Genomic DNA, 15,472 nt, shown 5'->3' on the forward strand with positions numbered 1-15,472 from the left:
CCTTTCAGTTTACATTTAATATATAACCAAAGCTTTATGGTGTGCTATTTAGTAAAGATAATTACAAATGCATATTAAAACCATAACGGAATAATGGGTTACTCACAGGGGAAGGGGGGGAGGACAACTCTTTTCCCTTTCAGAGCATCGCTCTCCCCTCAGCGCAGCCAAATTTCTAGTGCCCAAGAGGTAATTTACTGCCCCGGCTCCTCAGTCAGTCACTTCCTCCTTGATGCAAGCAGTGAGAGTGCTACGGCTCTCAGACCAAAAACGGGCAAAAAGGGATTTTCAGGAAACAAAACTCAGTTTGTGTGTGTGTGCTTTGAAGAGAGGAAAGGACAGTGGCACAACAGCCTGGCTCTGCTCCCGCTGGGGAACTGAACAAGTCAACCCACTTACACCTTCAGAAAAACATTTTTTCTTAAAGAGCTCTCCATGCATGCATCTGCTCAAGCATTAGCAGAAGGATGAACCGCAGTAATCACAGACCGCTGCTGCTTAAATCGAGTTTATAGCCTGATCCCAAACTCCTTGCACCATCAGAAATCCCATGTGCATTAAAGGACATTCTGAAGACTAGAAAAAAAATAGTAACTGCTCTTCAGTTCAACAGTATTATGAAGAACTACTGTTTATTACAATGACAATTGTAATAAATACATATGTTCTAATAAACAAATACAATGAAAATGACAATTCCCCCATTTGTGGTGATTCTTGGAAATAACTTCGGAAAATACACATTTTATAAATCAGATCTTATTGTAACCAATCGAAATTAGAAACGAAAGTGCTGCCCTGCAGGTTACAGTACTTTCACTATGATCAGGCAGAAGTGAGGTCAATGCTGGACGCAGCGCCAGAAAACTTTCAACCCAAAGGGTTTAGAAACTCTTCCGCTGAGCAGAGGGAGCAACCAAGAAAATGAAATACCTGTTCTAATGTTTAACAGTATTTTATATTTTGTCTGTGGTGCAAGCAACAGCAGTGATCTCATTTAGCTAAGAGCCACTTAGCTGCAGAAGATTTATTAAGAACAGAAAAGTGCATGTGTGTGTGTGTGTTTGTATTTCAGGAGCGGGAGGAAAGGCAGATGTTAATTAAAAGCTTTTTGGAAGTAATATAAGCTGAGCGCTTGCACTTTAGGATTCCATGAAGATCTAAGATGATTTAGCTGATCAACAGGTTTTTGAATTTTTCAGTGACTGCAGACTGGGACAGGACTTCTGTGTACCTGCTAAATCAGAGTAGCAACTCGGAATTAAGAAATGAAGTGAGAGACCAAGAATACCAAGCATTAAATATTCAGAGAGACTAGAATGTGCAGTTTCAAGATAAAAGTAAGGAATGCTTTATAACACATTAATATGTTTCTGTTTATAAAATACCATAATTTAGAACAGGATAATAGGGACCTTATTATGAAGGACCACTCTTGGTGCAGACATCTCAAGGTTAGACGTAGGTCTGCACGGCACTGGCCTCACCAGGAGAAAGGTCAACCAAGTGCAGAACTGCTTCTGTCCCCCCCCCCTCCCCCCCGCCATCAGTTGGTCCCTCTCTGACACGTGCCCTGTCTCCAGAAGGACTTCTTGCTGCTTCTCCAAGCTTCAGAAGCAGCCTCAACACTCATGAGATGGTCACTAACCGCTTAGAGAGCGTGGTGTTTTCAGGGCTACTTCTGTTGCTGGCCTACGGGTAAGTTGTGAGCATGCCTAGCACTAACAAGGAAATTTTCCATCTATACTTGTATGGCCAGGGCAGCAGGGGGAAGATAGCAGAAAGAAATGGTTGGCCTACTTTGTCCTCTTCTAGGGGGCTGGGAAGTCCTACGAGGCCAGAGATGGTGTCCTGCAGCTACAATTTCATCAAGCTTTCTCTCCTGAATCAGCCCTGAGCTCTGCAGATGCAGAGCTAAGGCTGGAGGCTGGGACAGAATTCCTCAGGAAGGAAGAAAAGCTGGGAAATGTCTGTTGACTAATCAAGAAACTGGGAGGGTTTTTTTAAAAAAAAATATGTGGATGTCTATCCTCCAGAAATAAGCCAAAAAACATATCATGCAGCTTTCTAACAAGCTTTCTAACACAGGGGTTTAAATCTTTCCTAGTGAAACAGATGTTCTGCCTTCCATTTTGTGAAGGCAGGAAAGGAATAAACGTGAGCAACACAAGCATTTTTCCTCCACAACACACCTCATCGTTATGGCTTGAGTATAACTCCCACTGTATCCCTTTATTCCAATTGTTTGACCAAATTTATGCCCCAAGGCGGATGTACTAGAAAACGTCAAAGCACCACAAAGTGAGAGACACAGCTAGTGGTACGGTACTTCTTGCCACACAAAATGCCAATATAAATATGTTAGAACAAGTTACAAGTGTATCACACTTAAGACAAAAAGAAAAAAAATAAATATATATATATTTTTAAAGAGCAGAACAAATCTCAAGCAGCCAAGTGGTGAAGTTGCAGTGATGTACAGTAGGTGATGTAGCCCTACAACCTCTTGGGAAGATACACTGAAAGACTTCTGCAAATGCATCTTGGCAAAGTATGGGTACAGAATGCAGTGGTTGGCTGGCACTCACTATGGTACATAAATGTTAATGGCAGACTGGGAGTGAACTGATTTCAAGTTTGAGGCCACACACGTTCCATTCTCCAGAAGAAAGTTCTCGCACACAATGAAAATTGTCAGAGACGTTGGGTGAGTCAGTACTCCTCCTGCTGCTGGGGCTGTTCATGGACTTGCTCTTCACCTTCATGCTCTTCTGTGTGGCTCTCCTGCAAGGGAGAAAAGACCCCAAAACATTCTTTAGCAGAAAGCATTCCTCAGGCAACCTAGTCTCACACTGCTCACCATAGCCTAGAGCTTAACTTCTCTCATTTTCATTCTAGTGAGAAAACATCGGTTTTCTCACTAATAATTTTGAAATCATCAACAACTTACTTGGACACTTGTATTTTTTCTCTTCCTGTTCCCTATCTGCACCCAATGTTTCTGTAAGTCCTTTTACACAAAGCCATAATTGTAAAATAACTTAACAGATAGTAAACATATTAAGACAAAGTTAAAATGAAGAACCTTTTTTTTTAATCCATCTCAAATGCAATGGAAGTTAAATAAATGTTAACTCCTGAATAACATAATTCAGAACTGCAAATCAGTGAAACTTTCAGCAGCAATTTTGCATAGCTTTTCATTTAATGAGTTTTAAAACTGTAAGTTTGTTTACTGCAATCTGTTGCTGCAGCCTATAAGGGGTGAGTAGTGGTAAATAAATTCAAAAGTACATTAGGCTAATCCATGTTGACCTGTTTTTATGAAGTTGTAAATTGTTTATTATTTCTCAAGTATCTTTGGACTTGCACATAAATACAAAATGAGTTGTTACCTCAGAAAAGCAGCATCTGGTAGAATTATAATAAAATATATTTACTTGTTTGTTTTTAATCAGTGCGTATGCAGTACTGATATTTCCCCAGAGAAAGTGTCAGTTTTTGACATTAAGTGATGATTGCATCAGCAAATGAATATTTTAACTAGCTAGACAGTGAGATGCCCAACAGTTAAATGCTGTATCACAGCATCCTAATGTCATCCCATTTTCAGTCTGTCTAAGGATTTCTGAACCTGTTTGCTGTAGTTTTCACACAATCTTCACTCTAGGTTTATGTCACAAAAAGGACTTCACACTTTTGCTATCAACTGCTCCAAAACAATTTACCTATGCTAATATAGACCAGAGTTCAAAGGATGCCAAAATTTTGATGTTTAGCATTATCAGGAGAGTACAACAGAAGAGCTGCCGAGCATGAACGTAAGTATTTCCTATGAAAAATATTCAGTTCAGCATTCACAGAATTAATTAACAACTACTGTTAAAAGTCAGATGATCCCTAATACACACTCCTCTATTACAAATAAATACAATGCATAGTTATTTCCAGAGTTGTGGAAGGTACATTCTGAAGGTACATTCCTGCAGCAAGAAGACTCCCTGACTGAAAGCAACCCTGGACCCACAGAATAGATGCCACTAATTTTAATCAAATTCCAACTTATAGACAAGAGAGCGGGTACCTTGAGTTCGACAGGATATATCAGAGCTCAAGACGACTGATTCTTAGAGCACTACTTTTGTATCCTCATTAAGCATAGCCATATTCACAGCTTCTCTCTCAGTGGATTTCATTTTTGCGGAGAATGGTTCACTGAAAAGATCCTATAAACTACTGCCTGCCCTGCATTAGTAGCACTCAGCTGGAAGCGACTTGGAAGGAAAACACTCTTCCAAGATGCTGAGCTGCCATTCAGAATGCACTGGTGTGATACTTCTGCAGAACCAGCCTGGCTCCCAATAGTTTTTGTTAAAAAAAAAATGCAAAAGCATTTTTGAGGCAAAATGAAAACGAAATGGAGGTCTTAACTTTAATTTTCCCAGAATAGTTCAGAGTAGCTTATGCAATAACAAAATATTTTCCATCTAGCAATAAAATATTCATCTTTCTAAAGGTCAGAAACAGGAGAATAAGGTTCCTAAACATTTGCTGAAACAGCAGAAATGTTCAGCTGTTCATCAAATCCAGAAATAGTGAAATTACAAACGAAAGCAAGCCCTCTATTACTCGGGAGCTATTTTCAGGTAGAAGCCACATAACGCCAGTGAGGGCAATTGCAGCTGGGCACCTCACAGCCCCATGGGGGAACGGTGACCGTATCACATCATCTAGTCAAAACGGCTTGTTGTGTAGCAGCTAGAAATCACACCTTCTGCGATGGGCTGCAGGAGTGGAAGACTCGTACAGGACGCGAGCTGACAGCTGCGAGAGCACGCTGATCCAGCGTGACGGGGTGGCAACACCGACGTGCATTTCGCCGTGGGGAGTTACATCCCCTTAACCCCCGCTAGATAAAGAGCACGTAACATCCCGACCTTCCTCCTGCGTTCAGGTGATCTGCTCTGCAATGCACCTGTTCAATGGGCTCGGCATACACGCATTTATGGGATACACCTATTAAAAAGGCACATTCAGGCAGATTTCGTAGGTCACATACATGCCATCCTTTCATGCATAGGAGGAAAAGCCTCCAGCCATAGGGAGCGGCTTGGGAACCTCCTCTGTGACCGTGAGCAAGAGCAGCAGCTCCTCTCCTGCCAGGCTTGCCTTTGATGGAAATGGTAAATCTTCTGTTGCTACTAAAGAAGTTGTCCGGAGATTTGGACATGTGCTTCTCAGTACGTACAGCTTGTATAAATACTTGAAACAAGAAGGACAAGAGTCACGATGCACAATTACCTTGGGACTGTGGAATCTCTTTGAATATCATCCCCTAATAAGGAAAGCAGTGGAAGGTCTATTTAGAGCATTTATTTCTGGCTCAGATCATAGGACCATGGTCATCTTCGTCTCCCACTATGAGAGCTGCTAGTTTCTGACCCTTCAATCCATCTGCTTCGAACTATTCAGGTGGGACTGCAGACTGAAGCGCTAGACATTAGGAAAACCAGCTGCCATGGGGCGCCCTTTCCAGCAGCAGCAGCAGATGTAGTGGCTGCTAGAGCACGACGACACAAACCCCACTGAATTTAGAGCAATTCTCTGGAAATCTGAGCCGAGCAACTGATAGATCAAATAGCAGCAATGCATCCACCTCCCACCTGGACTGGACCAGAACAGTCCACGTAGGAAAGCAAAAGCAGCAACATTTTCCTTTATGCCAAAACCTGTATGGCTCAGGGTGTTATAACTAGACACAGTCTTTTCTGGTTCATCAGTCTGAAAGTCTCCCACTGTAAAACCGAACAGGCTACCACCAAATACTGCACGTACAGGCTGAGGCCTCAGTCCTGCCTTTAGCAGTGACAGCATGAGCACTATGGGCCACTTTCCTCGCTCCCCAGCGTATCCTTTTTTTTAAAATAGTTGTCAACTTTGATCTTTTTGACTAAAATGTGAGGGGATTACAAACGAGCAATTTGTAATTAAAAACTAAAAACAAAGGATTACAGACTAATCAGTCGGACAAACTTTAAATGACATTAGCAAATACAGCATCCCTCTTGCATAAGCAAAGACTGATAATGATGAGGTTTAGCATACCAGGGAAAAGAAAAAGGATCCTTTAAAATCAAGGAACGCAAACTGACATTTGTGCTGTAAATCTCACCTCTCAAATCTAAATAGCCCTTCCCTCACTAAAGAAAAACTCCAATTTTAAAAATTTAGCCTTCATTCAACTAAAAAACAAACAAACAAGCCCGCCATACACACATAAAAAAGAAAAAACAAACAAAACTTAGGAAGTGGCATGACTGGAGCTATTTAGTGACTTGGAATTCTAAAAAATAATAATTAAAAAAAATCCATGATATGAACCTGGTGAAATTCTCTCAAATGCAAAGCCATGATAATTACACTTCTGGAGAACACTTGTAAACAGGCTGTTTGTATGTATTTTGCATCACTGCACACAGAATTCACATGACAGCCTGCAACTCTCATGGGGGATCCATTAGCTACTGGGAGATGTGAGCTGCATCTCTGGACACATCTGTTGTCCAGATTTTTTTTTTTTAACAAAGATTAAATTAAGTGTAACAAAAAATTAGTGAGAGATAGAGAGATTTGTCCCTCCTGAATAAAAACAGTTGGCATGAATAAGTAAGACATGATCTCTATCAAGAATACAATAGATGCCTGTCAAGTTGCAGATAGGGAAGAAGAGTTTGAGAATGCTATCAAAAGGTTATTGGAAATGTGAACTGAAAACAAATTTAAGTCAGTAGAGTGATAGTAAAGTACAAGGCCTTGTTCAGGGATGACTTGTATAGCATGTTGCATCCCCTTTCTGAAGAAAAGCCTCATGGCCACAGTATCACCGATAATTGTAATGAATTTGGTAAATTAAGGTAGTCCTTTTTTCTACTGTGCTCCTGACAAATTGAAACACTCTGGAAGAGATATTTTATACACACACACACACACACATCTCTCAAAGGATAGGTTTACCATGAACTTATTAGTAAGAAACCAGGAATGCTGGAGTTGTTTGTGATTTGGGAATTGGGGTTATTTTCCTTTGGGGGATCAGGAAATCTAAACTGCAGTTACCAAGGGATGAACCTGAAAAATGTTGTGAGATAAGGAAAATTTAACTTGGAGATGAGGGGAAAAAAATTCAGTACAGAGACAGAAAGATACCCAGAACTTAAAGGCAAAGTAGGCCAATGAGAGGACGCTGCAAGAAAAAAAATGTAGGCAGGATCTGCTCATGTCCTTCCCATGCATCAGCAAGGATCACAAAAGCTTTTGCTCTCAAAATCTAGGATCTTGCTTCAGAAAACCACAGTCCATCTGAGTTCCAGTGGAGGAGATGTAACCAGGAAAATCAGTTCTCCCACTAAAAGATAGAAACAATTCAGTGGGGAACAGCCTCAGTGAAAAATAAAGTCTGTATTCTTCTCTAGGAGAGCAGTTTTCTTCTCCCACTGGAAACAAATTTTAGATAAAAGCATAGTCATCACATGTAGTTCACAAACAGGCACTGATGATGCTTTCAACAGGGAAAGGGCTGGAGGGAGGAAGCAGGTAAAATACTGAAATGTGGACTAAAGTAGGACATTTTGTAATGTGTTCTGCCAGTAATGAAAACTGCAGGAAGAAAGCAAGAAATATATTCCTTAGCTGGGAATCACTTACTATTTAAGCCAACAGTTGTGGTGGGGGTATGGTGAGAAGGGGGATTTCTCTGGCTTCACTTTAGAAATAAATCATTGTTCTTGAATCCAGAAAACACTTTCTTTGACCGCTATACATGTGTAATTCTTTTATTCTGTTACTCACATGTCTGGCAAATTTATTCCATTTGTTTACTCCCATGAAAACAATGATTTCCTTTTCCTCTCTAGCACTCACCCCACGCTACTGGACAAATCCTCTTTTCTCTATCACTTCCAATGTGAGTGGTGACCCCTGTCAGTGGCAACTTTGTGATCTTCTCACATCTAACTTTCATTTATGCTCTATTGATCTTTTTTAAAAGAGCATATGGGTTAATAATTACTTCAGCGCTACTTCAGACATAAAATTTTAAGTCAGCTGACTACTGTAGAAGCAGCTTTCTGGGAACAAATATAAGAAAGTCTACAATATACCACAGTGTTACTGAAAAATTAAGTTGATGCTTATACACTCTGCAGCCAAAGCTATCATTCACTGGAGACCGAAGGGTCAATCATCAAAACAGGGCATACAGGGATTTAGTTAGAATGAGTAGGAGTTGTTCGGCAAAATCTCTACTGAATAATTATCTCTGAATGTGTCTGAGGAATTTAAGCAGCAACAAAGCAGAAAGCTGCAGAGCGTAAGTGTCTGTAGTGTTATGTCCAAGATGCAATGAGATTCTTGCTTAATCTTGCAGACAAGGTATTTCTGAACTTTTGGTAGTGGAGGATTATTGAGTTTGCACAGTGAAGAATTTTGCCTATAGCAACAAGATAAAAAATGCTAGAGCATTATCTCTGCAGACATAATTATGTTTTGGCAACCTGCACTGTACTTTAACTGCAATACATCCACATGGGCTAGAGACAGTTCTTAGCTGTAGACATTAAACAACAACTCTATGAGAATTTCTCCGCTTTTTAATTCTCAACACATTAAAGAATGTGGGTAAAAGCCTTTATGTTGAAAGGCAGCAGAGGAAAAAAATAAAACTAAGGCTCAAGAACATATGAAATCAATTTAAAATTGTGACGTACCCCTCTGCTTTCAGATTAACTTCAGCAAAAGTGCAGCACAAAACCTTTCCAGAAGCAATAAAAACCAATCAGCCTGCTGAATCCATTCCCCAAGCTGAAAAGTCTGATATTTATGAATGCAAACTTCCTTTTTGGGGGAGGGCGTGTGTAAAATCATAGCTGCTGTAGTTTCTCCTAACCTAGATGTAAGACATGACCCAACAAACAACCAATAAATTTGTATGGAATTAAGCTGTTTTTTCTCATTAAAAAGATTATTCTTGAACTTACGTGTTCTTCTGAGGCATAAAGAACTTCCATTAGCCGATGGACAAGGTCATTGTTCTCTCCCCCATGTTCTTGGCAGAGAAGTTCAATATCCCTTAATTTGCCGAAGTAGAAATCCCTTTCCTTCTCCACGCCTTCAAGTGCAAGTTTTAATGAATGTACCTGTGTATAAAAGCAGTGCATGATGCATAAGTTGTGAGGTGCATCACAGAGAGAACAACTCAGTCTAAATTCATGCATGTCAACCATCATTTTAAATATATTCAAATTTTGTATCTTAAAGTGGATTCCATGCTTTTTGAAGTGCAAGACTGAATGTTATACAATACAGAATACTAAATCAAGCTTCCTCTTTATGTTGCTTAGATATACCTCAACCTTGATTTGAGAGGTTAGCACTCTTTTATATCAAAACCTCAAGCAGCAGTCCGGGAAACAGGCCTACTTAAGACTTGGCTTTTAACAAAGCTGCCAGAAGCGTCACAAAAAGGTAGTAAGTAAAATGTTCTTCACAGAAATTATACTGCTTTACCAGGATTAGTATGGAGTTATTGGGAAACCAACAATATCTACTTGCTTAAAAATATGTAAATTTGATAGAAAAGGGAAACGATCTAGTTAGGAAATTAAAAGGCCCTCTAGTTGCAAGTGCAAGTGTTCCCAGGTTGGTTTTTCATCTCTCTTTCACCTCCCAATTGCTGAACCACTGCAGAGCCGCGTTTTGCAATTCCTACGCCACTGCTGCACCCAGCGACCACTCTCCACCAGGAACTTTCAGGTCTGACGAACAGCCCCTCTGAACTCTCTCAAATTACAGAAATCTTTTCTGATTGTAACTTTGTTCATGAGTCTTCAGGCTGTACTGTTAGTCTCAGTTTCACCACTAGGTTTGCTGCAGTTCACTTACAGGCAACTTAACTATTAAAGAATAGGCTTTGTATAAGCCATGACAGATGTTGCAGGCTGTTTTTTGTTTTGCTTTGTTTTTAAAGAAGAATTCTGTGGGAGCCAAATAGAAAAATGACTTACTTTCAGAGTATAGACTATCAAGATAAAACTGACTCTCAAATATGGAAGACAGCACCGTAACAACCAACAGAGATCATCACAGATGAGGCTGCCTACAGTAAACTCACTGACCCCAGTCATATCCCTATTACAGCCAAATTAGGACCCACATTTTAAGGCCTGCAGTTATGCAGATGAGTTTTCTGAAGAAAACATGTTAAATAAATTAATTTTTATCGAACTGTGTTTAAGTCAACAGAAGTCAGAGTTTTGTGTTGCCAGTTCTACTCGAATGCAAACAAATTTATTCCTTCCACTTAGTAAAAATACCAGAAGACTTCAAGCACTGCTTTGACAGCTTATTAAATCCTGTCATTTCAGTTTTCTGTAATTGCAGAGTTAGTGCTGCCTTTTGCTGCCCCGTGACTGCACCAGCGCAGTGCAGCCACACAGCAGCCCTGGCCTGCTCCCGGGGCAGAAGCCCAGAGTAGCTCGTTCCCACACCGATTGCCTGCCAGCTGCCCGAGTTTGACACCCAGGTCTCCCAGTTTGAACCTACGATGAGTACAGTGACTAGATACCTTCAAGCCAACACTTAATCGTGAAAGTAGAAATAGCAAAAAGGAACAAAAGCTTAAAATATTCTCGTCTACTGCTATCTACGTCTTATTTAACGGTGAGGAAGACCTCACATTTAAGAGCTGTCTTCAGGATCTGCAGCAGCGTATTCCTTGACAGCATCTCCTGCATCTGGATGGAGCAAGAACTTAACTGCTTCCAGATCTCCTGCTCAGTGTATGCTAAAGCTTGCAAAAATAACAAACATCAGCTGAAACATTTGCAATAGCTCAGTCTCAGTCTTCTTACCTACTTATTATGAAAGTATTCTTCTGTTTCCTCGGTATCACATTCACCCCATTTTCAGAAACGAGAATCACTGAACTATCCATATATGCGCACAGCTAATTAACTACAGTATAGAGTAAATATTGTTATAACCAAATCGTATATGCTTTTCTTAATAATGTATCGGCTACTTGTCTGCTACACATTAATTTCTGTTCCTTCAGTGACAGGTAATTACCACTTCCGCGCGCTACTTTTCCGTCTAGTAACCAGGTGAAAGGCTAATCCTGCGCAAGGAAGACCACATGCCGCCTCCTGTGCTTCGCTGCTGCCGCAGCAGCTCCCCTCTGCAACCCCGCTCATCTGAGCTTGGGTAGCTGTCTCCTCCCAGCCGCTCCTGGCTCTGATACTACTCCTTGGTAGTCCAGCCACGCTGGAGATCACAGAATGGTTGAGGTTGGAAGGGACCTCTGGATATCATCTAGTCCAACCTCCCTGCTCAAGCAGGGTCACCTAGACAGGGTTGCATCCATGTGGGCTTTGAATATCTCCAGAGGAGGAACAACCACCCCCTTTGCTGAAGCCCGGGCTTGAACCAGGGACCTTTAGATCTTCAGTCTAACTGAATACATGATGACAACAGCACCACCTTGGCTGCAGGTTTACAAAAGCTCCCTCAGTGGTAGTAAGCCATTAACTGCTCCTGGGACCATTCTCCATATGGAAAGGTCCACATCCACGCTGTCAAAAAACATCTACCTTCCAAACCTGTTACCAAAACAGGATGGCTACATCTGACCCGCTTGCTGGGAACGGCTCCTGCTCTGTGTTGCCTCCTAATCTGCACTCAGGAACTCTCTGGGAGAGTGCTAGCTGGCACGGACTGAAAACACAGCAGGGACCGTTTCAACACTTGAATATTATGGATAATCAAGTTCCAGTGCCCAGGGTCATTCCTCGGAACTGCTTAATTTACTTGCATAGCCCAGGGCAATAGCTAAGACCATTTTAAGAGAAACTTTAAAATTGTTGGAAGCCATTAAGCTAACAAATATTATGAACAGCTCATGATTATTGCAAACAGCTCATAAAGCAACACTGTAGTAAAATACAGTGTACGGACTGATTTACACGTAAGTTTAAATGTTTCAATCTCCCTTACTTGCCGTGCATGAAAAGGCTCCAAAATCTTTTACAGCCACATAGGAATATGGTCCCCCAGTGTGTCAGTCCGTGTTTTTTACTGGTAATCTAGAGAGCAAAAGGGTAAGCCTAGTGCTGCCCCTATCTCCCCCTGGAGATAGCTGGTGAGTGGTAAAAAATAGGAAATACTGCTCTTCTAGAGTGTTCAGATGGGAGTCAGAAAAACCTGGCTCCAGAGCTGCCCGAAGCATAGCTTTTTTAGCTCATGTCATATGCCCAGGGTGCCCAAGTAATCATTAGTGGGAAATAAAATACCAAGTACTGCCAGCATTGAAAAAAAAGTCTCCCAGACCCTTCTAGTTAAAAGAGAGCTCTTAAGAACCAGCTATTAAAACAACAATTTTGCAACTCTCCTTGCAGTTTCTTTTCCATGATGGGGGAACTCTTCAGTTTTCCTCAGGATTACTGGTACATAAAGCTCAAAGTCTTTACAAATAGAACTTGATGCAACTGTATTGGTAGTGAACACAATAGTGACCATTGGTTTGTATTTTAGTAAAGATCAAAAATTGCTACCATTGCTCAGATCCCAACTAATCCTTCCCGCTGGGACTTTTAAGCACAAATGTCATGATTTTAACTATACTAAGCTGACATCTTCACTCTTACAACGATAAACATCCATTCCCTGCAGAATACTTTAAAACATTTTATTAAAGCAATAATCAAAGACTCATTCACAAAGCTGTGGGGGGGCTGTTGTGGTCTCTGCTGCTCAGAATCATACCCTAAATATGCAAAACTTCATGTTTTGGATGTGGCTATTCATCCACCAGATTAAGTACATAACAGTACCGAAGAAATTACCAAATTCTTTCTGCCAATCAGCTCATGCTCTGAAACACGACGTTTCCCCTTTCCATTTTTCACCATCCAGGGCAAATACAGGTGTCAAACCTCATTTATAGTACTGGCATTCACACCACCCTGACAGTATAGTCTTGAATTATGTAGATAGTATTCATATCTAATGCAGAGCCTTTAAGAGTGACAAAATGGTGTAAAAGTTGCATAGCATAAATGAAAACTAACCCCTCATCTTCTTACTATTGAAGAAAGTTTGAATTCTTATTAATTGTATTGCAGAATATTATTGACAATGGTTTTATAATGCATTTAAGCATTTTCACAAAGGTAAATCACATTTTAAAATCAAAAGGTATATTACCATCTTAATGCCCTCCTTCCAGAAAGCAAAGTGCATTGCCCAATTCATCTGCCAATCTCTAATACCCAAATATTACTAATACTTTGTTTTTCTTCACAAAGATACATTAAAATGATTTACTTCAAATCTGTAATACACAAGAACAAAGACGCTACTGGGATTTTCCTGCCAAATGAAATAAAAGATACCTTTCAAAATCTAATATATGCAACATAATATTCCTTGTTTTTTTAATTTATATTAAACATGGTGAGGGGACACGAATTCCTCTTGAAACTTTGCAGTGAAGTGTTCAGTTAAAAGTAACTTTAACAAATCTCTTAAACCTCAGCATGATTCAATCATCATTTTCAATATCACCTTTTAAAAATACTGGTGCAACACCAGTTGTACCTCTCATATGCTATTTTTAACAATAAACCACTTCTATTCTTCCCATTTGAGCTATTTCACTCTTTTGCCCCTTTACGATTTTGGAGACTATCATTCAACAGAGCGCAACATTACATTTCATGCTTTTCTGTGACAATGAATGAATCTAATTTTATGCCCAAAGTAAATGTACCTGTTCACTGAGCTGTATGACTTGAGTTTCCAAATCTTTATCTGATTTGGATGCTGAACTGCTTGGTGCAGCTTTTTTTGCTGAAGATGGGCGAGAAGGTGTTGATCCTGGTTTAGAAGCTGGACTGGACTTAGCAGCACCTGAAAAGTACAGTACGTAAATAATAATCAAGATTTATCCTCATAATAAATGCATTCCTAGTAACCTGATACAGAGATAAAAGTATTCAAATTTACAAAAATGTCATTCTCACTGTTGCTTCAAGTTTACAGCGGAAAAGTCACTGCTGTATCTTAGGAAAAGTAAATTTCCTAGCAGTTTTGCTTTGCGCTTGTTACTGAAAATGAAGAAACTGAATTTAAAAGTCAAAATAAGAGTATAAAGTTCCCTTAGTTGTTAGAAGCTTCAGGAAAAAAAAAAAAAAAAAAAAAAGACAATACTCCCCAGCCTAATATTTAATAGACGTATGTATCTTCAAATCCACTGGAGAAAGACAGACTTGAAATAAACCCAACTCGACTGCCTCGAAGCTTTCCTCATTTTCAAATGTAAACCATCACCAAGACAAGAGCATTAAAATTCAGACAGCGCGAGCAAAATTAAATCCATCAGTGAACTCACAGTTGCCATAGTGACCAAGAGATCAGTGTTGATCTGCTTAGGTTTTGTTATTTGTTTTTAATTATTTGCGCTGCCAGTCCGACAGAAGCCAGAGCAACGTCTCTTCCAGCAAAAGCGGCAACTAACAGGTGCAAGCAGGCACTCGCTCACAGGCACGCGGACACCCAAGCAGAGAAGCGTTTCCGTGCGAGGCTGCGTAGCATCTCCACACGACCCTCGCGCAGCGCTGGCTCTGCCCTTCCGCCTCCCCGCGACCCGTCCGACAGCAGCTTCGACTTAGCCCCTCGACGGCCGCACGCACGTGCCCGGCTCGCCGCTTTCCACCCTGCCTCCTTTTCCCACAAACACTCTGCTCCGACTCCTAATCTTTTCCTCCTCCCTTCCCGTTAGAAGTGAATTTCAGATGCAGCGACCATACTTCTGGCGCAAACATTCCTTGAGTTCAGAAGAGAGAACGAACCAACCCCCCAGCCCTGTCTCCCACCTACTTTGCGCATTGAGCAGCCACGTGAATCAGAGTTTACCACTGCTTCTTGCAAAGACCAAAATGCAGTTGTCTGGATCTGCTGATGGGCTCCATGGCCATCTCCTGTGATCAGTTGCCAGCTCTGAGCTACACTCCTTAAAATAATCTACACTTCTTAAAATAATCATGCAAGATTTTTTTTCTTTTACAAATTGATGACTCCAACCCAGCAACTTCGACTTCTAAATCCTTATAAATTACAGGCACACTAAGTCACCTCTAGCCGGTTTCAGTCAGAGTACACAGACTGGCCAAAGCTGGGTAAAATTCAGTGTTGCCTACATGCCTGAAATTATATGTCTTTCAATACCATGCTTAGACCAGCAACAAACATGTAATTTGTGGCAAAATAGTAGAACTGCCAAGATCTTTTGCTGCTATTTCTTTTTTTGGCAATCTAAAACTTTAGCACCCTGCTTTTATTTCTATATTTTCAGAATATATTTTCACCAACCAAAACTAAAATGTTTAAGAAAAGGATTGTTAGGGCGCTCTCAAAGCCA

General features: G+C 40.6%; 1 protein-coding gene across 2 annotated transcripts in view; it reads right to left on the reverse strand.

Moving 5' to 3' along the window:
* Positions 1-2,619: 2,619 nt before the first annotated feature.
* MAPRE2 (microtubule associated protein RP/EB family member 2) overlaps positions 2,620-15,472 on the reverse strand; it is a 92,968-nt gene continuing 80,115 nt past the window's right edge. For both annotated transcript variants that reach the window (XM_085316263.1, XM_085316264.1), the window contains 3 exons: positions 13,823-13,962; positions 9,036-9,194; positions 2,620-2,784 (listed from right to left, as the gene is read on the reverse strand). In XM_085316263.1, coding sequence (XP_085172389.1) covers positions 2,713-2,784; positions 9,036-9,194; positions 13,823-13,962 — 371 coding nt within the window. In that variant the 3' untranslated portion in view covers positions 2,620-2,712. The remainder of the gene's footprint in view (positions 2,785-9,035; positions 9,195-13,822; positions 13,963-15,472) is intronic.

Source organism: Rhea americana, unplaced genomic scaffold (genome assembly GCF_003343005.1).
Source record: "Rhea americana isolate MKP2758 unplaced genomic scaffold, rheAme1 scaffold_46, whole genome shotgun sequence".
NCBI classification, from domain to species: Eukaryota; Metazoa; Chordata; class Aves; order Rheiformes; family Rheidae; genus Rhea; species Rhea americana.